Source organism: Passer domesticus, chromosome 8, assembly GCF_036417665.1.
Source record: "Passer domesticus isolate bPasDom1 chromosome 8, bPasDom1.hap1, whole genome shotgun sequence".
Classification (NCBI taxonomy): domain Eukaryota; kingdom Metazoa; phylum Chordata; class Aves; order Passeriformes; family Passeridae; genus Passer; species Passer domesticus.
The window spans coordinates 50948693-50974931 of record NC_087481.1 but is presented as its reverse complement, the minus strand read 5'-3'; the positions used below and the strand labels follow the sequence as shown (position 1 = coordinate 50974931).

Genomic DNA, 26239 nt, shown 5'->3' with positions numbered 1-26239 from the left:
TTCCATGACTTTTCCAATATCTTGGAGAGTGGTCTGGCAACTACATCAGCCAATTCCCTCAGGACTCTGGGATGCATCTCATCATCTCCCACAGCTCTTATTCACAGTTCATACTTCACACGTGACCTTGGGACTACCTGCTGCAAAACCTGGTAAAGTTTCTGACTCTGAGCTCCTTGTGGGCATCCTCCTGGTAAGGTTCACACACAGGGGTGATGCTGAAGTTCTTCAGCAGGAAATGCTGCCCAACATTTAGATGACATTTCCAAAGCTGACTCTTAGAAAATAATTTGTCATTTTGGCCTTTGTGTCCTAAGTTCCTACAGGCACAGCAGTAATTTTGATGGAAGAGCAATATAGGGTAGGTATTCATAGGCTTATCTGAGGGCTTTTCCTCAGTTTTCCAGAATTGCCAATATTTCTGGCTTATATAAAACCTATTTATGCATTTATGTGATGGCATCATCTTACATAAGCTGTGTAAAACTTTCTGGGTTATTCAAGTCTGGTAGTCAAGACTGACTCAGGATAACGTAAGTTCAATATTGTAACTTTTCTGTAAAAGTGCATATTCCACAGAAGAGTATGGAGGGTTGAATAACATGTAGAAGACAGGAGTTTTTTAAGAAAATCAGAATAAAAAGAAATCAGGAAGATGACTCTGGAATTTGTCTTAGGAGAACTTCCTGTCTTTTTGAATTTTTTTTTTTTTTAATTGATAAGTCTCTTCTTATATATGTGTGTGTGGGATATTTGGGGGGGAAAAAAGTAAAAACTTAAGCACAGATTTCTATTAATATTTGGTGTGAGTAATTTGGAGCTCAGTTCTCCTTTGAAATGTATAAAAAGGACATTTTCTCCAAAAAGATTAGTAGGAACTGCCCTGGAAGCTCAGTGTAATCAGTGAAAGGCCATGTATTTATTTGAATATCTTGTCCATTACTGACTAATTGCAAATTCTAGTAAGAGTCTTATATTGAAAGTAGGAGAACTGTCTTGCTTTCTTGTCATTCATGTCACAGAAAACTATTTATTCTGAGCTTATTAAAATTCTGATTAAATTATCAGGCTTAGTAATGCTCTAGATTTTGTTAGGTCTGATTTCCCTGAAAAAGAAGCCGGTGGAATTATGGTGGAAGAGATAGGAAAAATTTGTAGAAAAATACAATAATTTCCGTCCTTATTCAGACCAATCTTGGTCATCCTTTCCATTTGCCTCGCCCACAGAAGCTGTTCTTGGAAACTTACTTCTGTAAGAATTTGTCTGTTGTTCAAAAAAAAAAAAAAAATTCTGATTTTTCTCACAATGATTTCCAAGAGGAAAGATCCTGCACTGTGCAAAAATAAGTATATTCTGACTGATGAGTTATCTGCATCAGACAAAGATGCAATGCTGACTTTTACCTGTTTTTTTTTTTTATTCCCTATGTCATTCTGTGCTGATTTTCATGGGAAAAAATAGATTTACATACCACTGATGGGATCTTAATTACTTTTAAAACTACTATCCTACTTTACAGAGACAAACTGGTTCAAAAGTGATTAAAGGAGAACTTTCTGGTTTATATTCACACAAAGGCTAAGTGACAGCAAGGTATGCTGCATAGGGAACACAGTCCAGTATTTGGCATGCTTTTCTTTGAAGATGCAAGTTCTATGCTTTGCTCTGACATAGATTTTCTCTGTGACCTTGGACAACACACTTAGCTCCTCAAGGGCATTGAGACAGGACTTGGAAACACCTATTCTTTGGTAAAATTTATTAATATTTGGGCATCTCTGAAAAATCATGGGGTGCCTGTTTGGATCTCTTCAAGCCTGAATACCTTAAAAAAAATTACCTTAATGGATCTTTTAACACTGTGAGTTAGAAGCTTAATCTGCACAGTCAATAGCAAAATGCAGGAGATAGGATCCAACTTCCCAGCTGACTAATTCAGGAGCCTCAGGTAGATGCCTGAAATAAAACAATGTCAATCACTGCTCCTTAATGGACTTCTAAAGTAGTCAGGAAATGGCTCAATCAAACAGCTCAACAGCTGCTGCTGCTAAAAAAGATCTTTTCTGTTGCCTCTAATGGTTCCTCACCCTTCCTGGCTGTGCAGTTCTGCACTCGCCTTCAGTCATGTTCCAGGGTTTATCTGAGCCTTTGGTTCAGACAGCAAACGTAGGGAATTTGGATGCAGAAAGCGAGCAACTCTTTGTTAATTAATGAGATAAAGTAGTTCTGTGAGGCTGAAGCCAGTGCTGCAGTGAGGGAAGCAGGAGCACAGGGGTTGGGCTGAGAGAAGAGGGACTGCATAGGAGAGTGAGCAAGTCTTGGGTTGGCTTGTCCATCTTCTCTGACTCAATTTCACCTGTAAAATAATAATAATGGTGCCTCACTTCTCTGCACCTTCCTTTTCCACCCTCTTCAGCTTCCTTCCACATTCCCTAGATACTGACAGGATCTCAGACAGCAACCTCAGGAGCTGATTTAGCTGCCCACATGCAGATTGCCCAGTTGGTACTTGTGGCTAATGAAGACGTGGCCTCCAGAACTGGTAACTGTCTCCACTGCAGCTTTTCTTCTTTATTTTAATTTTTCTTCTTAAGTGCTAAATACCACAAAACTCATAGGGATGTAGAACTTGTTCTGAATTATACCATTTAGTCAAGCTGAATAGAAATTCTCCATATCCAAATCTGAAAATTCTTGGAGGCGACTTGATGGAGGGGACAGACAGGAAAATAAAACTCCATCAGCCTCAGGTCCTCAAGAAACCCAGCTAAAATTCTCACTTTAATAAATGAGTGCTGTATCTGACCCATTTTAGTATTCTCTGGCCAACATGTCTGTTTAACTTCTCTGCCACAGAGAGTTTACACAATGAATGGAATAAACTCTTTGTGTTCTATAGAATCCCAAGGTACAAATGCCTTTCCCTTCCTATTTCCTAGCAGTATAAAGAAAGGAAGTTCTTAATTAAAAAGGTAATTTCTGCATGTTCCTGAACCTTCTTTTTAAAGCCATCTATTAAGCAGAACACGGGAGAACCTGTGATAGTGCTAGTCAGAAACTCACTGAGGAAGTGAATAGGAAATGACTTAATTAAATATACAAAATGCTGTCATATTACATTGACTGAGGAAAACCTTGCCCCTTTTGGACAAGAAAGAAAATTTGAGTGATTTGCAAGTGGAAAATTCTTCTAATTTCAGAAAAGGAGCAGGGAAAAGAATTGTTTTTCAAGGGATGTCAGATCACCAGCTAAGGATATTGCCATAAGAGTTTAGAGAGAGAAGAACTTTAGATTTATTTTTTTCCCCCTGCCAGATTCAGAAACATTTGCAAGGAGGAAGAAAACAGAATGATATAAGGAATATTATTGAATTGAAGTGTATGGAACACTGGGGTAATCCATGGCAAACAGCTGGATGTGACTAAAAGTCTTTGCAGCGTGTGAGCATGAGCACAAATTCAGGCAAACAGATGTGCCAATTCATTTTTTGTGCCTGTATCCCCTGATGAGGGGGCATGTGAGTGCTGCCCATCCTGCTGCTGCTTCCATGCTTCTACAAATGCCTTCCCTGCTCGGCTGCATGAGGGGGAAGGTGAGCAGTGCCAGAGGCTGGATCTGGCACAGCAGGGGCACAGGCTGGGCTGCGCTTGCAGACAGCGCTGAGAATCCATGGTGCATCTCCTACTACCACCCATTCCTGACCTGTGGCCACGTGATAATGCAATCTTTACCACCTCTCCTAGATATGATTCTGGTAATTGTGGGGTTTTTGATAGAAAAATTGTGTAGGCTTCTTGCTAGTATGAAGATGTGTAGTGCATGGTAGATCAGAGTGGAGGAGTGTGATTCAGTCTTTCCTGTCATTCAGTTTGCATGTTGGCTCCTTGCAGAACATCACAGATTGGGCTTTCTGGCTTTTAGTTCATAGTTGCCCATTCTGAAATTGATAGAAGTCTGCTCTAATGTTTTAACTGCACTATTCTGATGTGGTCTTCTAACCTGTCATTCTTGACAAACTAGATTGTTGATTTGTTTAACTCTTGCCACCATCTAATAATCTGGTGGCGTAGGGGTTTTCTTTTTAGTATGGCATGGGAATATTTGGCTTCACTAGGCTGGAGGCTGGGTGAAGGTATCCACCAGATACTGATCTTGTTTTTCTGGTACGTTGCATTTGGTCGCTTGGTACTTTTATTAAGGTGCCAGGAGGCAGCTGAGTGCTCTTTTCTGTGTGTTTAACGACATGACTGCTTTGCAGACAACATTCCTAGAAATTCTGTGTTTATATACAATTTACATACAGTCACGCGGGTACATCTTTGCTGTTCGGTGCGTGAATTTCAAGTTGTGCCACAGACTTCAGCGCCGGGTCCCGAGCGAGCAGAGCTGTCAGCGGGCAGACACGCCTACCCAGCACCCCGAGGAGCCGGCGCTCCGCCGCGCCGCTCTCCTGGGCGTTCGTGCCTTTTGCCGGCGGCGCGGCTGTCCCCGCCTGTCGCCCTCTGCGGCACCGCGCCCGCACCTCGCCCCGCGCGGTCACCGCGCCCGGCAGCGGCTGCGGCTCCGCCGGCGCTGCCCCGCCCCGCGGCCGCTCCGCGCCGGCACACGCGCGGCCAGACCCGCACTCACTCACACACACAGACACACAGACACACATACAGACACACAGAGCCCGCACGCACAGACAGCCGCGCTCCCGCCCCCGGCGCCGCCCCGCACCGCGGCGGGCAGGGCAGGGCAGGGCAGAGCCGGGCAGGGCAGGGAGGGAAGGAGCGCGGCGGCGGCGCGGACCCGCCCGCCCCGGCCCGGCCCAGCATCGGCCGCCGCCCCCCGCATCGGCCGCCGCGGCGCGGAGGGCGCAGCGCGGTGCGGGCCGTGCGCTGCCGCCGCCGCAGCAGCAGCAGCAGCAGTACAGCAGCACAGCAGCGGCAGCAGCAGCAGCAGCAGCTCCGCGGCTGCCGAGCCCCAGCCTGAGCCATGTCTGCCAGAGGTGGGTTCTCTGCCGCGCCGGGCAGCGCCGGGCTCGCGTCCCCGCGGGCGGCGGAGCCGCGCTGACCTTGCCGCCCGGCCGCGCTGCGGTGCGCCGCACCCCGAGGCTGCGCCGGCGATTTCGGGGCAGGGGGCGGCCAGGGGATGATCCCCCGGCTGCCCGGTACCGTTCTGCAGCCGGGCCGGGCGGGGGGCTCCGGCGCGGGCTGCGGCGGGGCTGGGCGCCGCAGAGCATCCTCCGCCGCACCTGCCCGGCGATCGCGGTGCGCCTGCCCCGGCCCCCTCGGGGCGGCTGTAGGGGCACGGGGAAGCGCGGTACGCGTTCAGTGGCGGTGGGATGTACGGATGTATGCAGAGAAAAGCGTGGTGGTGAGGTTCGGGTAGGGTCGGACTGGGCGGGTGCTGCTGCTCAGGGAGCGGTAGCGGATTGAACTGGGTGTCTGACGAGCGCAGGGAGGCATCCGGCTTGTCCTGTCATTGGGAACGCAAGTGCTCCTGGTAGGGTGTGGTGGTAAATCCGATCGTCGGTTTGTACCTCTGATGGATGTTTGCATCTGGCTTGAAATGAACGTTTTGAGTTTTACTTCAGATTTGCATTTTTTAAAATTATGGCTTAAACTTGAATAGTCTTTGTCATTTGCGTGCATTTGTGTGTAAACTCTGGCTGTGTGTTTGCCCAATCTGGGCTGGAGATGAACTGATCAGCCTCATTGATTGCAGATCTCATCTTGTCCCAAAGTTATGCTTCCAATAGGAGAAACTGGAACAGGTGTGGCACAAAGACTGATGCTTTAGGGTTTTTATTATAGTTAGTATAAATTAAAGGACTGGAGACATAAAGTTAAGCATTTTCTGAATGTTGTCATAACAAAGCAGAAATACTTGTAAGCATCTCCTGAAGACAGACAATTATCTGCACAATAATGACAAGTGAAACCACTCCCTGGCTATCTCTGACTTGAAACAAATACTTTATAAAAATTACATATTGCAAATTGACAAACCCCTGAATGTAAGGATGCATCTTGTTTGTTCCTACTTTGATCTCTCTGCATCTTCATGAATACTGCTCAGCATGGACCAGTTCTTTCATCTGCTTGGATTGTTGTTGACATCCAAAGGAGCTTCATGCACGTTGAAGACATCGTGTGACTCCTAAAAGGTTGTCGGCACTTTGTGGCTATGACCATACTCCTAAAGCATCACACCCATTTTAGATATAAATAATAAATGGTGTTAGAGTGGCTTAATTCTTCATGGAACAGTAGATTTCTTACTTTAGGGAGAAATGGAGTATATTGGTCTCCAAAGAATCCATTTCTGGAAGAACACTGAGTATGTGAGCATCAGTGCTGTGCTAAGGCTGCATTAGTACTTGTGGGGAACACCCAGCAAAGCTTTATAACCTGGAGCAGATTTGTTATTGGAGGGGTACCTGGATTTGAAAAAGTGACATAAAAACGTTGCAGTTTCACTTTGCAGATGACTCACAAAAACTGAACCATACAGAATGGGAAGCCAGGGAACGTTTCCACTGGCCATGTTTCCCTTTCCTCCCCCAACTGTCCCTCTTTCCCATTCAGCTGCACAACACATGATGTTTGATGCCTGCTTAATTCTACTGGAGAGCTGCCTGGAGAAGGAAAGTGAATTCTTTCTCAGTCCCTCTCATGTCATCTCGTTTTTTCAAAGTAATTAATTGGAGAGAGAGAGAGAGGGAGTAAGACAGTCCATAGGTCTTTAGGGAAGTAGTGAATAAGATTCATGAAACAGATGAAGATATTAATTTCTATCAATAAATCCTTTTAAAGTTAAACAAGTAGATTTATGTGAAAAATATGTGAGTCTGGGTAAATAAATTGATTTAGTCAGTGCTACTAAAGGCTGTTTGTGTGTGAAACATTATAGCCCATTGTCATTATTAATATTTTTAAACACTACTGCTGTTAAAAGTCAACATAGAATTTACTTTTACACACTTAAATGGTATGACAGATCTTCATGAGGTTACTCAGGAGAATGTAGCACAAGTAAGAAGTGAGTGTTTATGGGGTTAGGGCTTTGTTTAAATGCCAGACAGGGACCCTGTGCTTCATGAAGATTACCTCATGCATATGCAGTCACATTAAAGGCACGCTATCATTATGGTCTGCAAGCTCAGCGAATATTGATTGTTAATATTTTATGTGGTGTTAGATGTCCAGAGGTGATCATTATTATTCTGAATGCATCAAGCACTTGGAGCTGTCTGCTTGTTGATTATATACCAAGCATAACTAGCATAGCAAAAGGGTTAAACATTAACCTGTGACATTTTTCTTACTGAACTGCAGAGGCTGTTCATGGAGTAGTACAAACCTCACAGTATTACCAGTGTTCAATCTGTGCAGCTCTCTATTCATCCCTTTTGCTCCAGGAGGCAGCATGGTGTAGTGAACTGACTGCAACAGATGACAGAAGAAACTCCAGAAATCCAGCAGTACCTCGTGACTTTTGGACCATTCCTTTTAACTCTCCTGCTCTAGTTCCTCATTGTTATTTAACCAAAACTACCCATATAGTCACTGAAATTCTGACACATTATAAATCAATACATAAATTATAACTAATAATACAAATTAATGTAATTTTGCCTTAAATAGAACTCTGGATTAAATAGTTTTATGCTTCCCTACTTGTACAATGGAAATAATAGTAACTAAGTTTTTCAGAGGGGCTGCTGTGAGGATTAATGTCTCACCTATGCCTTAGGATGAATTTTCTGAAACCTTTCTTTTTTCCTTCCACTCTTCACAGACCTTGTTGTTGCAGTCCTTCACACCTGCAGTCTCTCAGCTCCTGCTGTTATGTAAATGGAAGGTCTCTAACATTCTTCCACCACTTTCCTGGTAGTATGGCTTTAGCAGATGTGTTGACCAAATGCCAGATGAAGCAGCACAGACAAGTATTCCCAGAAGCTTGAACAAATAATCATTTTGGAAATCTTGTGACTGAACTAGGAGCTGAAACAAACTTTGAAAAATCACTTTTCTCTTCCCTGTCAAGTTGGAGTCCTTCCCAGGGCACTTTCATGTCCTGCTCTACAGCCTGTTGGGATCAGTGGAGAGCTGCCATTGACGTCACTCAGGCTTTTTAGTTTTGCAGTTTGCAAAAGGCTTAATATTCTACTTTCAGCTGTTGTTAAGTAGTTGCTGTTAGGACTCATACATGAGTGAATTTGGGTGTTGGAGTAAGCCTTATAGATTGTTGCTTACCTAAGGGCTTGTTTGCAAAGAGCTGTAAATTCCCTGGATGAAAGACATTTTTCTAAAGCCAAGTATAACTGTGACCTACTTGTGCATGTTATCTCACACTGCTTAAAAACTGTCAAAACTACTTGTTATCATCAAGGTCTAAGTTAATGGAAAAATGGCTATTTTTAACTATTATAATCTTCAGTTATGCTAGAGCAAGCAGGCACAAATGGGAGTGTTTGGTGTGATCAAATACAAAGATCTTTGCTAATTTTTTCCCTAAATGTTGAAAGAATTAGCAGGAGATGCTCTTAGTCCAGTAGCAACTATTTCCAGAAAACAAAGACGTGTGAAATACAAAGTTTATCAAGAATGGTGTGGGGGTTTTTTGTGAAAAAGTCACTGAATTTTGACAGAAGCTAGTGTTGAAGAAATATTTTTGCTGTGCAGTTTTAACAAGTTGGAGTGTGCCACCCTGATGCTGCTAATGTGGGTATTGTAGAGAAGGCAGGTGCAGTTTTTAGCCCGCTCAATGGTCAAAGTGGAGTTGTTTAGTTTAAGAATTTATTTTATACTACAATCCTTGTCTTTTCCTATATGATCTTTTAACAAATGTAGATCAAAGACTCTCATTTCAGACAAATAAATCACTGTGACAGTAGTGCGAGAGTGTCCTCATTTTACAGGTGAGACAAGTCCTGGGCTTTTATTTTTTTTTTTGTGAGTCTGAGGGTCAGGTCAGAACAGGGGAATTTCTGCCTTCTGGGCCTCTTCTCAGGCTCCTCATTTGTTCTTACACAAGTTGATAATAGAGTTCTAGCAGCAGATGAGAAACTTCTACTCATTATGTTATGCTCTGGTAGCAATTCTTTCTTCCTGGACACCACACATTTCTTTGATCTATTTCACAGTTGGGAACTTCTGTGTGAAGAAGTCATGAATTTTTCAATGATAAATTTGCATACTAAATCTTGAGTTCTTACCATTAAGTGTATTTATTTTTCTTTTCCAAATTTTCTCAGATGGCTGTGGACATGGCTGCTGTTGCTGGCAGCATGGTTTTGATTGAAGTCTATGCTGAGTGATTTAAAAACTTGCTGCTGGTCAATGTTTTATTACAGTCTGTGATTTTCAGGGTAATATTTCTCTTATCTAAAGGAACCAGCCACTGAAGAGGTGGCTGTTGTGTCCTTTTCTGAAATCTGGTGCTGTGTTTTTCTACTTGTTGTCAGAGGTATTTCTTTCAGGCATGTCACGATGTCCCTAATTCGTGATGTGACCATTTCATGGCTGTTACCAATCACTCTCAGGCTGAGTGACTTGGAGAGTGGGGCAGTGTGAGCTGGCTGGACATTTCCTTCATTTCAGAAGCTGGCAATTTTAGCATACTTATGGTAGTTAAATATTTTAGCTTCAATGCTTCCAGTCCTGGTGTTTGTCCCCATTTTCCCTGCTACAAGGCTCCATAGCCTGAAGGAAAGTGTTCTTGGCAGGCTCTGGGGCTCTGCAGCCCTACCTGAGGCAGGCTGTGTGTGCAGTCCTGCCAGCACAGCTGTTTTCCACTGGGAATACCTGTGCAGGGCAGGATTTGGAACTGCCTCTGAGAGCTTTTCTCTTCTCAGCTTTTGCTCTGAATTTCTTCTGTGCTGATTTTGCACTGTTATTTAATCCTGTCTGTGCTTTCTGTTTATTTCTTCTAAACACATGTAATGATTTGTGCTTTTTTCACTACTCATTTTAGGGTCTGAACCTCAATTTAATGTCTTTAGTAGCTCAGACTCAGCACCTGGATTGTCAAATCACTGAAAGCAGTGTGTGCCTGTACATGAGAACCAGTAGCTGCACCTGAATCTTTAGGCCTGGTAGAGCTTTTGTTTCAGTGGCAAAGAAGAATATTTTACAGAGGTATCTGATTTAAACAGCAGTATCTCTTTTAAGCTATTTTTAAGGTTTGATGCCTTGTCCCATTTTTTTCCCCCTCAACAAAGCTTAGTCTGTGCTTTGAGATTAATGAAAATTAGTCCTGAATGCATGGAAAAAGTTACATAGACTAATGGCAACAACAAGAGGAAACTGGGACAATGAGGTAGAGCCTATTTTAGATGCATGGTTTTGAAAGGAATTGCAAAGAAGGAAAATAAGCATCAGGTTATGGAAGGAAAAGCAGCAGAATTGCTTTTCGTGAAGAACATCAGAACCTCATGTGTTTCACAGTCTCTGAAAACAAGATGGGGATTTCTATTTTTTCTTTTAATGGGTTTGAATTGAATATTTCAGATTATTTTTTAATCTAATCTGTTAGTAATTGAAGATGAAAGCCACACATGGTTAGTTCATGTGACTGGTGTAGTATTTCTTAGTTTTGCAGTGCTAAGACAGAGTCACACTGTGGAAAGCAGACTTTTCCCTGTGAGTTCTGATACCAGCAAGTAGCCTTAAATTTTTTTACCACATACTGTTTAGGGAAACATATCTTTATAATTAGGTTCTTCATTAAAAACCTAAAGAAAACTCCTAAACATGATACAGCAATAGCAGAGAAACACTGCGAGAGATGCATTTTTTTAAATGCTCAGCCTTTATTATATCATGTTTTCAGAAATAAATAAATGTTCAGAAGCCCACACCCAAATAAGAGTCCCATATGTTGTGGAGAGAGGTCCTTAGTTTGTAAACAAGGTTGGGCCAGCCAGGCTTCAGCAAGGTACTCTGGTGTGATGGGGTTGTTTTACATCCTTCTTTTTCTGTCTGCAGTGCAGAATTTAATCCAGAATTAGGGCTTGGGTGAATCATTTTGCTCCCTGTAACTGATGAAATGCAGCCACATCCACAGTGCAGTGCCCTCTGTTCACGTGCGCATATTTGAGTTAAAGTGCAGAGTTGTAGGGATAGCTGAATAGGAGCTACCTCTGACTACCTGCCCAAGTTCTCGTGTGGGTTCTGCAGCCTGTGATGGATTCTGTGCTGCTGCAAAGTTTATTGTGGCCAGCTTAACATATCCTTGAAGTTATTTCTTCATGGATAGAAAAGATTATAGGCACTTCATTTTGAAAACCATTACTCTGCTCCTCTGAATGCCACATTTTGAAGTGGAATGAGAATCTGGCCTCATAACTGTGAAAAAGACTGGTGTGTGAAAAAGTGTGATGAGCCAGAGTGTTTTGTGGCACCAGTATGCCCTCTGCCTCCAGAGAAGAGGCTGCTGGCATTTTCCTGCTGGGCTGGTAGGATTGCAGGGAGAAGTCCATGGCAGAGATGCCTGCTCTGTGCAGCTGTGACTGAGGGCACTCTGAACAGAAGTGTGAAATAGGGAACATCGAGAAGATGATGTTCTCAAAGGTGAGGAAAAAGGTATTTTTATCCCCTGTGGTGTATTTGCAGTTTCATCTGAGAGACTGGTACAAGAAAACCAGTCCAAGCCAGCCAGCAAATTGTGAGGTTCAGACTCCCTGAAGCCTTTAGACCTGTGCTTATCTCCCTTTGGAGCATGCTGACGACTGCAGTACGTGATACTGTTCATTGATGAAGCCAGCAGTGGTTTTTTCTATTTTTTTTACAGACTTTTTTCCTGATAACTTATTGCCTTGGCACTAAGAAATGATCCTTTTGGAGGTCAGTCAGAGGGGTGGTCTTAGCACAGAGGGCTCTACAGGAAGGGCATGATAAGATGTTCTGGTCTACTGCTTCCTTACTAATAAATATATTTTATTCTGTTTCTGGAATGGCAAAGCAGGTCATGTGATGTCATAGAGATGGACACATCTTAATAAAAAGTGCGAAGCTTAAGCAGTTTTTCCATCATTTTTTTAGTAGTTGTCATTCCCTTTGCTGTAACTGGTACCTCAGCTTAATAAGTGGGCTCTCATTTCATCTGTTCCTCCAGTATAAGTCTTATACAAGTAAGGACTGTGAGATTTCACTCAATGAGAGGATTCTGCTTTAATTACTGTTATTAAAAATCTGATTTTGTTTCTATTACATCAGGCTCGTATGAGGCATCTTTGATCAACAGAGAAGTCAGCAAAACTGCTGTTCAAATTACAGTTTCCTTTTAACTTGTGATGAAAGCTTTCAGATTATTTTTGGCATTAGAAAGTCTGGGAGACAACCAGGTTATATAAGAGCTGAAACCTAGTTAATGATAAAGAAACATAGCTAAGAGCCTGTAATAACAAGAAGTCTGAAAAAGATGTTCCAGCTCTAACTCTTGGCCCTGCTTAGAGAACCTGTAAAACAGTTTATGCCAAAGTAATGGCTCTCTCTGGTGTCCTGGGATGCCACTTCTCTTAATCAACACCTGTGGGAGAGCTGACTACCAGAAACACTGTGAAAGATTAATGACTTTCATTGAGTTAGGGTGTAAAAGAAGAGATTAATTTAGGACTGGCTGTGTCACTGAAGATAACAGTAAACACCTTGTTCAGTGGAACAGGAACACAGTTGAGCCTGTGCTCAGACAGTGTGGAAATCAATGGTTCTCTCAGAATGAAAACCATTCTTTTTCTTGACTGAAATCACACTTGAGTGAAACTCAAATCTAAGCACCTTTACAATTAAGTTTAGTTGCAAAAAGAATTGTGCTGAGTATTATCCATGTAGCAGTATTTTATGCCTGCTAATGAAAGCCAACACAATGTGAGTATCCCGATTTCCTCTACCTAGGACATTCCTTATCCCAGCTGGAAGGGCGTGGGCAGGTGTGGACAGGCTGTGCCAAGGTTGTGTGAATGCCTCTGTCCCACAAGAAAAGATCTCCAGATGTCTTGAGTGGTTTATAATGAGCAGAGGTGTAAAACCTAATTCCTCTCACTGGAAGTATGCCCAGTTACTTTCCTAATCTTAGTTTCACCTCTTCTCATTAATGTCCTCTGCATATGAATGTAGATGCACAAGACACCATTTGAATGTTTCTATGGCCTTCTGCTGCTGCTGAATAAATTTCTCTTTTACTGTCCTCATAAGGCAATAAAATAATTAAATTATAATCCAATCCACTAAAAACTTGTGGCATATGTAAATAAGAGCAAAACTTATTGCAAGAAGACTGTATTGTTATATAATAATGTGGTTATCCAAAACTGTTTATTCTACTTTATGAGCTGAAGATAATCCCAAAATTATTCAGTCCAGACTTTGATCTAAGAATAATAAAACTTTGATCATTGTTGAATTGGCAGCTGCTATAAAAAGCCTATGTTATATTTCTCTCTTAGTAACACTAGCTAAATCCAAAATCACTGATAAAAGATTTTGATGATTGCAGCTTAAGGATGCTTTCAGACTTGACCTGAAGTAATCTCTGTCCAAAAATGTCTGTAAATACTTTTTCCTATTTTCTGTTGCCAGATGTTTTGATATTTGGGATGAATGACAAAACTGTTTTGTGTACTTAGATGTGCAGTGCACATTTGAAGTTTTATGTTCAAAGAAAAAAGTACTGGTTAACCAATTATGTTAATATATTATTTGATTAATTTGCAATAAAATTTATTTCTATCTTTCTGAAAATGCCATTGAAATTGTTTTAATTGCTAGTGTCTGTGACTGTACTATAGTGGCCACAGTGATACCATATTTGTTTTCATGCTTGCAACATAGTAAATATTTTCCTACATGTTTATGCAGGAAACAGCACTTTTGATTGCCCTTGCTTTAGAGCTGCAGCTGGAAAGGGCAAAGTTTTCTAGCTTCATTTTTATAAAACTTGTAGGAGAATCTAAAAAACCCAAAAAAGCCATCTAGCATTTTTTATTGTATGCCGGGACTTTTGAATAGTTGGAATTACAGGTGTCAACAAATCTTGCAGGCTTTTTTGGAACTTTTGAATTTGTACCCCAATAGATTCCATAAGGAAAATGGCTGAAACCTTAAACTTAAATGACAGTTGATTTTAGGTTCTTGAACATATTTTTTATTTCCAGATACAGCATGACCTCAGTCCTTAGGAAGTGCAGGGGTTTTTCAAATCTGTCTGGCAGGGGTGTAGAGAGGTTCATGTATCATTTGCTTGAGTGTTTCAGGAGTCAAGTGGCATGAAAGGGCTGGATCTTGTTCTTCCTTCTGCCAGGCTGGCCTGGCACTGTGCATTTGGCTTGTTCTGTACAGCTTGTGGTGGTACAAAAGTTCAGCAGGGCAAGAGCCAACCTTTCCCTTCCTTTGAGCTTTCCTGCTGACTGGCTCCCTGCTTGACGCAGGTGCTCTGCACATCTGAGGTTTGCTTTAGGGACACTGGTCTTGTGGTTTGGCCTATAAATCCTCTTGAGTTAAAAATGTCTGAAATTTAGATTTGGGAGACTTTGTGACTTCTTGTAATAGCAATCTTCCCCTTTTTCTCTTGTCCTCTGCTGACAGAATTTGTGGATACCGGGAGTCCTCATTTTTCCTTTCTGCAAGGCACAGGCCAAGCAGACCAGTACTGTAAGATGCACTTTATTCTCTGTCCATTGTTGCCACTCCATATTTATCAAAAGCAAAAAGACTACGTGCCTGAAGGGGGATTAAGAATCCTGCCATCTTGCTATTTATGATGCTGAGGAGGTATTTTTAGTGCAGGTTGTTGGTGCTGCTGCCCAAGGGAATGGCTGGGAGAGGAGAGGGTAGGTCAGGGGCAGCCAGGCAGAACTAAGGGGTGCAGTGGCTGGCAGTGCAGGGAAGGGGTAACCCCAGCAGAGGTCCTGCTGGTGGCTGTGTGCATGCCCAGGGACAGTGCTGGCACAGACACAGTGGGAGGCTGTGTGGAGAGCAGCTAAAGAACCTGGAACCACCTGTGCAGCCACTGGAGGGAGGGGAGAAGATTGGTTCATGCTCTGCTGCACACCATTTCTCTTCCTGAAAGATGAGTGGAGTTAAAGGAAACGTTTTTTCTGTGATTCTCAGCTTCCATAGCTGAACCTTTCCTCCAAATTTACAGATCCAGCGAGATCTGTATGTTGCTCTTAGATTATGACTCAGTTTTCCAAGGAAGCAGGTCAAGATTGAGCCTTCTACCCTTACTGAATTTGCTTCCTACCCTTTCCTCTGGAGGCTGAGAAGCCATGAGAGCAGTGGGTGAAGGAGATCTCACGAGCTGTGGAGAGTGGAAGAGCTCACCTGAGAATGGTGAGCAAACTAAACATATTTAAAGCAAGAGAGTGTGTGTGGAAATCCTTCTTCAAGCTGGTACAGAAGCAGAACTGTCGTAGACAGAATGGCCCTGAATCTAAAAAAGATTAAAAGAAATGGAAATAGAGAACATTTAGAGAGTTACAGAAAGGAGTTGTAAGTGCTCTGGTGTCAAAAAGCTTTCTGTTTTTATTTCTTTATTTTTTGGGCCCCCCAAGTAGCCTAGCAGTCTGTCAAGGGGAGTGTGTGCTGAAGCAACTGTCCTTGGAATTGCTGCAAATATTTTAGTGATTTTCTGAAGGGAGTGGAGGGAAGTGTTGGAATGTAATAGCCTGAGGAAAAACTCTGCTGCCTAAAATCTCTGAACGCTTCACAGACTGATCTAGGAGCTGGTGCTCTGCCAGATCCTATTTTTAAGCAATTAGGTTTATGAAGTTCTGCTTCTCTAGCAGAATCACACAAGCATAGGGCCTGGAAAGGGAGTGGGGAACACGAGTGCAAGCATATGACTTCTGGGGGAAAAATATAAAACTAAGTTAGGTGCCATGTTTCCATGTTTCCTACCAAAGGGATGATCTTAAGTGAGACTCAACAGTTCCAGCCCTGGTGTGTTTCTATCCTCCTGAATTACAGGGTCTACTTAAAAGTAGGATCTTCTTGAATTTGAATACATGCTTAGAATACATGCTTAATTTTTTTTCTGCTAGTGCTTTCATTGCACTGCAAGTTGCTGTTTCAGACAGAAGTATGAGGAGTTTTCCTAGGGCAATGAGGAAACCCCATCAGCTGAGGCATGTAAAGAAATTAGAAAATATGCCAACAGATGTCCTGTGTTAACTCTCTGGGAATGGGTTAATTACTATGTTCTTTGGATTTCTGACTTGTCTAAAGGCACCCACACCTGCAGGCAAAACTGATCAAAAGTGTTTCCATGACTATAACAGTAGTTTTTGTGTTTACAAAATATACTTCATGTAAGTGAAATTGGGGAGACAGAAAAAATTGCAGGAAGAGAAAATCAAGTCCACAGGAATCACTGCTGCTGCTAAACACCAGTACTGTTATTAACAGTTCCAAATTTAACAGTTGTAGACAGAATCTGTCTTCCTTCATGCTGGCTGGAAAGCTCAGTTTACTTAGTGTGTTCTCATTTTCTGATTTCCAGCAACAAATGTTGTTTGTCTGAGATTTTTCCAAATTCTATGATAAAAAATAATGTTTTGGCACCCCGATGGGAGAGCACTGCTGCATTTATAGTTCATGTTACTGTGGCTACTGAGAATTTCTTTAAAGTGTGGAGTCCTTAGTAAAACATAAATTGATGTTTCTTGCCCAGATTGAATTCCAGAAACAATATTCATCATGGACTGAAATAGTTTTTGGACTCTATTAAGTTTAATTTTCTGCCCCACCCTCCTTAATTTCTGTAATGCAGAATAATCCAGTAGGAAATCTTTAATTCATCTTTTCATTCTGTCCAACATTATTTACTACCAGTATTTATAGGTTTTATAACAGTCTATTCTTAAGAGTTGGTCTTGGGACCACAAATGTTTAGTATCAAATTAATTTTCCACTAGGAACTGGAAGTTAAAATCTTTTCTAAAATGGTTATTTTCCCATTCTGAAAATGTTCAGCAGTACTGTGCTCACATTTGGGCATATTCTGCAGTATCAGAGGGTGAGGCAGACACAGCAATTTGATCTTTCCTGAGTGATACAAAAAATAATCAGCATGTCTTTGATTTCTGACCTGTTTCTTGCCTGAATGACTCTTTAGAAATGACAATGCTTATTTTGTAGGCAAAGAATATATTGGCAAAAAGTAATTTTTGGTGGTGGAGCTCTTGGAAGACAAGCTGTATTCTCTTTGGTTGTGTAAATCTGGAATCATAAATGTGGAGGCCCGCAGAATAATTCCAGATTTGTGCCAGAATTGGTCAGATTTTTGGTGTGGTATGAAGCAGAGGAAGGTGTTGAGCATAGGACTGTTGTAGGGACAGGTGCCTGGAGGCAGGACGAGGCACACAGCCTTTTGAAGGTGTTTCACCATTAGCAGTTTGTAATTGCTGTGGTTTAACCCCAGCTCATCCCCACTCAGCCACTCCCTCACTGCCTTCCGAGTGGGATGGGGAGAGAGTCGGAAGAGAGAGAGTGAGAAAACTCGTGGGCTGAGATAAAGACAGTTTAATAGGGAAAGCAAAAGCCACACACACAAGCAAAGCAAATCAAGGAATTTTTCAGTGCTTCCCCTGGGCAGGCAGGTGTTCAGCCGTCCCCAGGGATGCAGGGCTCTCTCCTGCACAGTGGTGGCTTGGGAAGGCATCCCACCACCACGCCAAACACCTGCCCCTCCCTTCTTCTTCCCTTGGTTTTCTGTGCAGAACATGATGGGCTCAGCTGTCCTGGCTGTGTCCCCTCCCAGCTCCTCGTGCACCCCCAGGCTGCTCACTGGTGGGGTGAGGAGCAGAAAAGGCCTTGGCTCTGTGTGGGCACTGCTCAGCCATAATGAAAACATCTCTTTGCTATCAGCACTGCTCACAGACCAAATCCAAAGCGTGATCTCCTACTAGATACCATGAGGAAATGAACTTCACCCCAGCCAAACCCAGCTCCCTGCTACCACACAGGGTTCTGTGCCAAGGGACAGACAGTCTTGTTCAGGTGTGTTTAGTCTGAACCCCTGGTTTGGAGACTTCAGAGCAAGGGGGGTTTGCACATTCATTATATATATATGAGCTGAACCGAAAGCCTCAAGAATATATAGTTATTACAAAATTCAGCTGATATTGAAGATAGTTATACTTTGGCATGTTTAAAGTAATGTTAATTGTATACAGTGATTCATAAGATACATGAAGCTGAATAAGCATTCCCCTGTTTGAAAGAATGACAGTGGGCATTGTGATCTTTGGGGAATCATTCATCCTGGCAGTTACAGGAGTCTAGGTAAAATCTGTATTTCATATAGAATCTGCTTTATCTGATCTAGGACATGATGTCCTAGAAGGAAGGTGTGAAAATTACTTTAAGCTGTTTCTGGAGTGTTATGACTGATGTCAGATGTAGGTTAGTGCAGAGAAGAGAAGTTGTATAAAACTTGGAAATTGATCCTACTCTTAATGAGTTCCATTTCTGTATATTAATCAAAATATTGCTGTCCCTTCCTCCCTCTCTCCTTTCCTCCTTCCAGGCTAAACACTGCACTGAACTGAGTAGCTCCAATGAATTCTCTTGCCATCCTGGCATACTGGAAAACTGCTAAAACTATGAGGAACTCCCCAAATTGCATAGAGATGCTTTAATCCAGTTGACTAGACCACAGGCAACCCCTTTTCTGTAGTGCATAGTTCACTTTGTAGTCATGCCTTATCTTTTCTAAAGAACATGGAGTATCTGATTATAGTTGTTATTTAGGTTTAATACTTCTTTGGAATTGCTCGTGTGCCAGTAGGGCATGAAGGTCTTACCCCTAATCTAGAGCAGGGTGGCTTTTTGTCTTGGAGGACATAAACACTGTCAGCAGGATGAAGAGATCTGAGATGCTGTTCAGTAGCCAGGAGCAAGAATTTATTGCAGGTTTTCATGACCTTTGCATCTTTTAATTACCTTTTACAAGGTAAATACCTTAGAGCTACAAAACAGGACAGCACATTGCTTTGGGTTTTCAGATGCTGAATTCATGATCCCTCTTTGATTTCTTCTGTAAGTATATATATTTTTTTTCCAGCAGAGATTTGGCAATCGCTGTTTTTCAATTTCTTTGACGTTTGGCCATCTGGAGCTGAGCAGAGCTTCACACATTAGCTGTGTGAATTGGAGCAATGCAGCATCTAGGGGACAGATCCAGCTCTAAAGTCAGCACAGTGGAATTAGCAAAGTTACATTAGGGTTGCCCTGGGTCAATCAGGTGGCTGTTTGCTGTGCAGGTTGCTGAGAAATGCCTTGGTGTTTTCTCAGCACTGAGGCAGTTTGGTGTGAAGATGCCTGGGATGCCTGGGCTAAATTGCTGCACATCAAACAAATAATTTCCAGTTTTGTTTCTATCCTGGTTAAACCAGATAATAAATATTTCTCTCTTGGTAATGCTCTGTGGGGCACTTAGGACCTGCAAATGTCCCAGAGCTGGTGCTGACAGAGCCTGTAGTTTTAGGCTGCATTTAGGGTGTGTGTTATTCCCTAGGTATCTCCCCAAGAGCTGTGTTCCTCTGCCCCGGCTTTTCCAGAAGGGATGGCTCCAAAACCAAAAGTCAGTGAATACAGTGGTATTAGGTGGTAGACTGATTCACTGTTGGCTTGTGTGTTGACTTTGTGCCCTGGGTACAGGGGGTGGCATTAGATACAGTGGACAAGTCTCCTTGTGTAACAGGATCTTTTTTCCCTTGAAAATGAGGCTGTCAACACACTTCTGGGCAAAAATGTGTATTCCACAACATTGTTATTGGTGAGATTTCCTCCTTCCATGACTGTGATGTCCAGCTTTTCTCTGGGCCACATGAACAGCCCATAAGTGCTTTTTGTACTCCTGGAACAAGGCAGGGATGGCCTTGTGTCTTGACTCCAGACAATCTTGTATTGTTCTCCATTTTAAGTTGGGCTGAACCATTTGAGCTCGATGCTGTGTTTCAGTTGTGTCTCCTTGTATGCAGAACATTACTTTCACAATGCTTTACCTCTACTAAGTTTTCCCCCTGAGTGTTTTGACAGAACCAGAAATAGACCATTGGGGTTTCTTGAAGACAGAGTCTGATTAGGAGACTGGGAATGGTGCCATTGCAGGAGGGTGAACTCCATTTCTGTTGCTGAAGTCCAGGTATGCAGGAATCAAAGCCTCCTATTGCTGCTGTCTACACATCAGGGGTGTGATTGTAACTTGCCATATGTCACATGACATAACATCTTTAATTGGGATTTAGTTTGGGGAACAGTTCAAGGAAGTCACAGTGGCTCGACTGCCAGCAAAACCTCTGTGTTTTGGTGAATAGACTGAGCTGCAATCCCAGTCACCATGAGTGAATTGCTGTTATTTCCCAGGCTCCATAGGAGTTTGGGTATAGCTGCTGCTTCTGTGGTTATGCCTTTGATATGGTTTTAGACAAGCTCCTGAGATTAATTTCAGAATTCCTCTGTCCTTCTTCATTGCATTCTTGCAAATTGCTGCCCAGTGTGCTGTCCAGCCTGTCACTGAACATTTTCTCTATGTGTGGCATAGCTGTGCAGAATGAAAACCAGCAGGATTATAAATGTATATAGTGTCAGGTGCTACCTGGATTTTGTTAACACATAGTTTAGCTAACACCTGGTGACTTTCTTTCTTCTTGGCCTTTTGGTTTCCCTGCTGAAGACAGCTGCTCACAAACAGCTGTGTTAGTCCATTTTACAAAGCTTTGAGGATTAATGATTTTACTGCACAATACAGTAAAGTAACTTTGTTAAATCAATGTTCCCTCATTTGGTGACCAGATTCTTTAATAATTAAAATGATTGCTCATAGTGGTTTTCTGCCTTTCCTGATGTCCAAAAGAGCCATTCTTGACTTGACACAGGTGCTTCTCTTATTGTGCAGATGATCTGAGGGCTGAGTTTAACCACTGCCATATGGCGGGGTCAGGAGCTGCAGAACAACTTCCCTTTTCAACTGCTCTGAGAAATGTTCAGGGACATTGCAGAAGCTGCTCTGCAAAGTCACCTCCCTGGTGTTTCCAAGATTTTCAGATTTTCTGTGGGAGAAATACTAAGAAATGCAAATTATGGGAGGTGGAGAATCCCAGAGGTAGTTCACATACAAAATCAGTGAGAAAACATGGTGACACTTGTTCTACTGTTAGAGAAATCCATTGTCAACTATCTGGTCAGCAGGCTTTTCCTGAGGCTTACATGTGCCATCACAAATGGTATTGTCAGACTGGGTAATGGCAAATGCCTTGAAATCAGTGGGTTGGGGAATGAAAATAATTTGAGACAGCAGTCATGGAACACATTTTGAGCGTGGCCTCTCCCTGTCACAGCCATCTGTTGTCACCTGTAAGTTGGCCTTTTCCTTTGAGTGTGAAGTGTCAAGCCTGTCCAGTGAACAGAATTGCCTGTGGAGGATGTGGCACAAATGAGGTGGCTCAAGGCCTTGTCTGGCAACATTTACTCTCATGGTTTAAATTCATACTGGAGCTTGCTGTGTGAAGTGGCTTGCATCACTAGATTTTTGGGATAAGTGAGCCTGAATTTGTGTTTTACTAAGCAAGTACGTAATTAAAAATAAATAGGTCTTTATGGCAAGTCATTGAGAGTGTGTTTAATGGCATTCAGAGCACCACAGTTGGGAAGTTTTGTCTGTCTTGCCACTGATGCCAGTCTGAGCTGACCTGGTTCTGTCGTGCTCCACTGCTAAGTACAGCCCAACTCAGCCTTTCCTCAGTGCTCCAGCTTCTCTCCTGCTCTGGGGCTCAGCATTCCAGGTTCCAGTGGTTACCATGATCTGTGAGGGCAGGTGTAGGCCATGCTATGATATATAAGAAGAGGCTGGGGTGTCCAAGGAGGGCAGAAAGCACAGGTGATAGCATAACCCAGTAATGCTGTGTTGTTCCTTCTCTGTCCTTTAGTGCAGCACACTCAGCATGTCTCCCGTTACCTAACCCAGAGTACTGTTCTCTTATTTGTGTAAGAAGAACGTTAATGATATTTTGAACAGGCTTGAGTAGGATTGAAGTGTCGTACAGATGTGGGCTGATCCTTTGCATGGGACTGTAGTCACTTTTTAAATCCAAACACATAGGTAGCCTTTTTGCTCAAATGTAGATAGGTGTAAAAACCCACACTTCTGAATTAGAAATACAAATTCTTGTAAGTCCACTTAGTAGCCTAGGGAATGTCACAGTATCTCTAACACACTTTCCTGAAAAGATACAACAGATATTTAACCAGAGCATTTAATGATGTAAATCTATTTATATCAAAGTGTCATGTGCTTATAGGGAAAAAGAGATTTTATTTTTTCTTTGAACTGTGTAAGTTAAAAGACAAAATTGAGTTTTCCACATTTACTGCTTTAAATGGAGACATAATTAGGAAAATCTCTGTGAAAGTATTTTTGCTTTCATCCACCCAGTCACAAATTGATATAACAGATGATCAGCTTGGAGGAAAAGAACCTACTAAGGATAACTTACAACCAGAGATTTGCATGGGGGCTACGTTAGGGAGCAAAATAGAGCAGGTTTAAAGCTGTGTTTGGATGACCTTCAAATCCCATTGGCAGCTTCAAATTTCAAATGTCAGCTGCAAGTAGATCATTGCACCAGAAACACTTAGGCAATAAAAGATCAAGGATGTCCTCTCTTTGCATTTGTTTCAGAGGAGAGAGAGCTGTGTTGCCTCATTAGGAGCTGCTGTCTGTGGGTAGACTGATGTCTCTGGGAGGAATTGGGAAATCTTGCACACTGGGTCAGTGCATCAAGGCTGGAAATGTCTATCTCCACTAGATAAGACAAAAATAATAAAATCCAGTATGTTACTATGACTGCTTCAGTCTGGTGCTTGGGTTTTATGCCATGAGGTGTGAATATCCACAGCTCGGAGCCATGAAGTTTCAGAGGGCAGAAGAAAGCCAAAACTGCACTGAGGAAAGGCTAAGTATAGTCAGACAGCTTTATGGCTTCTTGCCTCCTGAACTGCAGAGTTCACCAGGATAAAATCCAAAAGGCAGGCTGAGGGGAGAAATCTGCCCCAATTCCTGTTTCAGTTGTGCATTTCCTCTTGTGCTTTCACTGCTTACATGAAAGAAATGGGGATAAAGGGGAAGTATAATCAAGGCACTGTTACTTCAGAAGCAAAACCTTAGGTCAGAGGTTTCTGCTGACCAGAATGATCCTGGAGTCAAGTGAAAACAAGCTGAGCCTTAGCTGCCTCCAAGAGGCATTTGGCAGAACTGAAGGGTTGCTCAGAGAAGAGGCTGCTCTGAAGTGCTGTAAAAACTTCAGAAGCTTTTAATTGTTACCACTGATGTCATTCAAGCCTGATTCCCACTGGACCTTCCTCTGTGTTAATTATGGTCCTGAGGATGATAACTTGGCAAATGCAGCTGCAGCATTGCTGTTGCATCAGTTAATTAATCATCCAGGCTGGATTGGAAAGATGTGTTCCTTTACTCTCATTATAAACGGCTGTAGAGAAATGGAAAGGTTTTGAGGACTGAAAAGTCCTTTCCAGCTGTTTCACAGTGTGAGGGCTGCTGGATCCTCAGACTCATGTGCAGGTCTCGTGCTCATGTTTTCAAAGGCATTGTGGTGCTTGTTCTCAAAGAAGAAGCATGAAACACATCAAACTCTGCAAAAGCAGGTCATCTTTGTCTCATCAGTGCAGCTGTAGGAAAAGGCCTTATGAATTAAATTAATACAGATTTAATAACCTTTTAAAATAATTTGCACAGGTGAGGCATATTCTGTTAGGAATAAATTGAAGATACCCAGAGTGGCTTTCTTAGGCAAATGCTGGGGGATTATTTCTGGGCTGGTTTTGGGACTAGTTTGCACACTCTGGTGATGCTGACTTCACTGTAGGTTATTAGTCTTTCCTGAGTGCCTCTTGCTGACCTGCTGCTTGAAGCCATGCAGACATCTGAAATACAGCTCATGGGATTCCCTAGCAAAGCCTCAGCTATAAGAACCTGGCCTTTGGAGTGACCTCTGCCAGTTCACCCTGCAGTGATGTGGCTGTCAGAACCCTACCCCAGCCAAAACCAGCACTCTGCCTCTTTATCTGGTCCTGCTAATCACAGGGAATATTTATGGACTTTGCTGTCTGAAGTGCAGGCTGCAGCAGCTGAATGTTATTTCAGCCACACTTTGAAAGCCAGTGAGGTGACATGTATTTACATTGCTGAACTGGGTCACTCCTTTTCTTTGTGTAATTTGCTTCCGAACATGCTTGGGAGCAGAAAAGACACTTTCCTAACACCATTATTTGGTTGTTTAGGCAGATAAAAGCCTCAAGCTGTTATGTGTAATGTGCCTCACAGATCCACATGGTGATGTTTAAAGGCAAAAATATCTCCTAGAAATGTCAATAGAGGTGAAACATTGTTATTTTTGAGCTTGTAAATTAAACTAACTGCACTAAAGACATGTTCTTTGTATGTGGAGACAGGAAACAGTGATAAATATGCTGACATATTTGTAGGGATAAGGATACCCTACAATCTTGTAATTATGTTCTTCTTTATTTGTTAATTAGCTGAATTCCATGGAATTCTTGTGGGGAAGGGAGAGCTGTGTTTTATTAGTAGGGCACTGCAGAATTTGGTTTGTGTCCAGTGATTTTTCATGACAGGCTTGTGGCTAAAATAGCTGTCTGCATTGTCTGGGAGCACACCTGAGGCTGGAATGACCTTCCTGGTCTGATCTGGGAAAAACTCTTCCAAGCCCTGTGCTTGGAATATTCCCCAAGGTGCACTTAATCATGCTACAGATGACCTACCTTTGAAGTAAAAAATAAAAATAAAAAGTGACCTGGCCTCCTGCCTTGTAGGCTGCTGTGGTATCTGCTAGAAGGGCCCTGGTGTCTGCTGTTGCAAATTCTGTAATATTTGTAGATCATTAAGTCCAGACTTCCAAAAAGATATCGGAGAAAACTGGTGCTGCATTTCCTGAGCATCTCATAATCCAGAGCTATCTTCATTTGCTGCTGTATTGCTTTAGATATGTCTTTCCTTTTAAATAGTAATTTGACTTTATTAATATGAACATGATCAAGGTCAAGAGATTAAAAAAAAACAAACAAAAACCAAACCAATTGTCCATTTTTGACACTAATCTGATCCATGAAGGCAGTGATGTTCTCAGCACTCAGTCCTGCCCTTTTTGGCTTGTTTGGTTGCATCCAGTTCAGGCCCCTTGCAGTGAAGTTGTACTTTATGCCTGAAGGAACCCTGACTCACAAGGTCGAGGGGACTTTGAGGGCAATACATGAGAGCACTTTCCCAGCAGGTGAAGGCACTGAAGGTTCACACAGTGTGAAAATGCTGCCCAGATCTTCCTCTGCAGCCAGACCACCTCAAGAGCCTGTCTGGCAGTGCTTTGGCCAAGCAGAGTGTGGGACCACTGGCCATGGCCAAAAATGTGCTGCCAACCCTGCCTTGATTCCCAAAATTCGGGGTTTTTTTCCCACTTGGTGTAGAGTGATAGTTAGAATTAAACATTAAATGCTTTGTCCTTTGCTCCTTGTTTTAATCTTTCAGTGTAGACTGCTATATGGTATGTTCTTTTTCCCTGCATTAAAATCTGAACATGTCAGCTGCTGAAGGGAGAAACAGTTTTAGTCATGAAAGTAATAATTGCAGGCTTTGTTAAAGTTCTGGATCTTGATTATCAGAAATATGCTTAACATGAAAAGTTTGCCTTGTGAATTTAAGAACTCATTACAGAAAATTGGGGAAGAATAATACCTTTCTGGTAATGTGGCAGGATTTCATTCTTGAGGAAGAAAAAAAGGTGATAAAAAGTTTCATTTATCCTAAAAGATATATTACAAGGCTGATAAATTGTCTATGCATAGCTTTTAATGTTAATTGGAGAGAAAGCTTTGATGATTTAGTGTGGAGGAGATATTATCTTTTGTGCAACTACTGAGAGATAAGGTGAATCTTGCTCTAAAAAAAGCCTTTATATTATTAGATTTGCACTGGGAAGCCCAGCAAGGCTGGGGTGAATGATGGCCATTGTACCAAGCACCATTTACACACTGAAAGATCAGTGCCTGCAGCCTTGCTAACCTAAATAGACAGCAGAAACACAGAAACAGTTTGTAGCCTTTATTTCTTTACTTATTTATTAATAAAGCAAGCTATATAAAGCCTTTTTGCTAATTTGGGCTCCAAGAGGTTGTTGTAAAGGATGTGTACTGGCAGGCGAATTGCCAAGAGTT

General features: G+C 42.3%; 1 protein-coding gene across 8 annotated transcripts in view; it reads left to right on the top strand.

The window, feature by feature from the left end:
• Window positions 1-26239, top strand: part of ABLIM1 (actin binding LIM protein 1) — a 203543-nt gene that overhangs the window by 8378 nt on the left and 168926 nt on the right. The window contains exon 1 of one of the 8 annotated variants that reach the window (XM_064431398.1): window positions 4497-4992. The exons of the other annotated variants lie outside the window; for them this stretch is intronic. Coding sequence (XP_064287468.1) covers window positions 4980-4992 — 13 coding nt within the window. The 5' untranslated portion in view covers window positions 4497-4979. Of the gene's footprint in view, window positions 1-4496; window positions 4993-26239 lie in introns of those variants that run through there. 8 annotated transcript variants of the gene reach the window in all.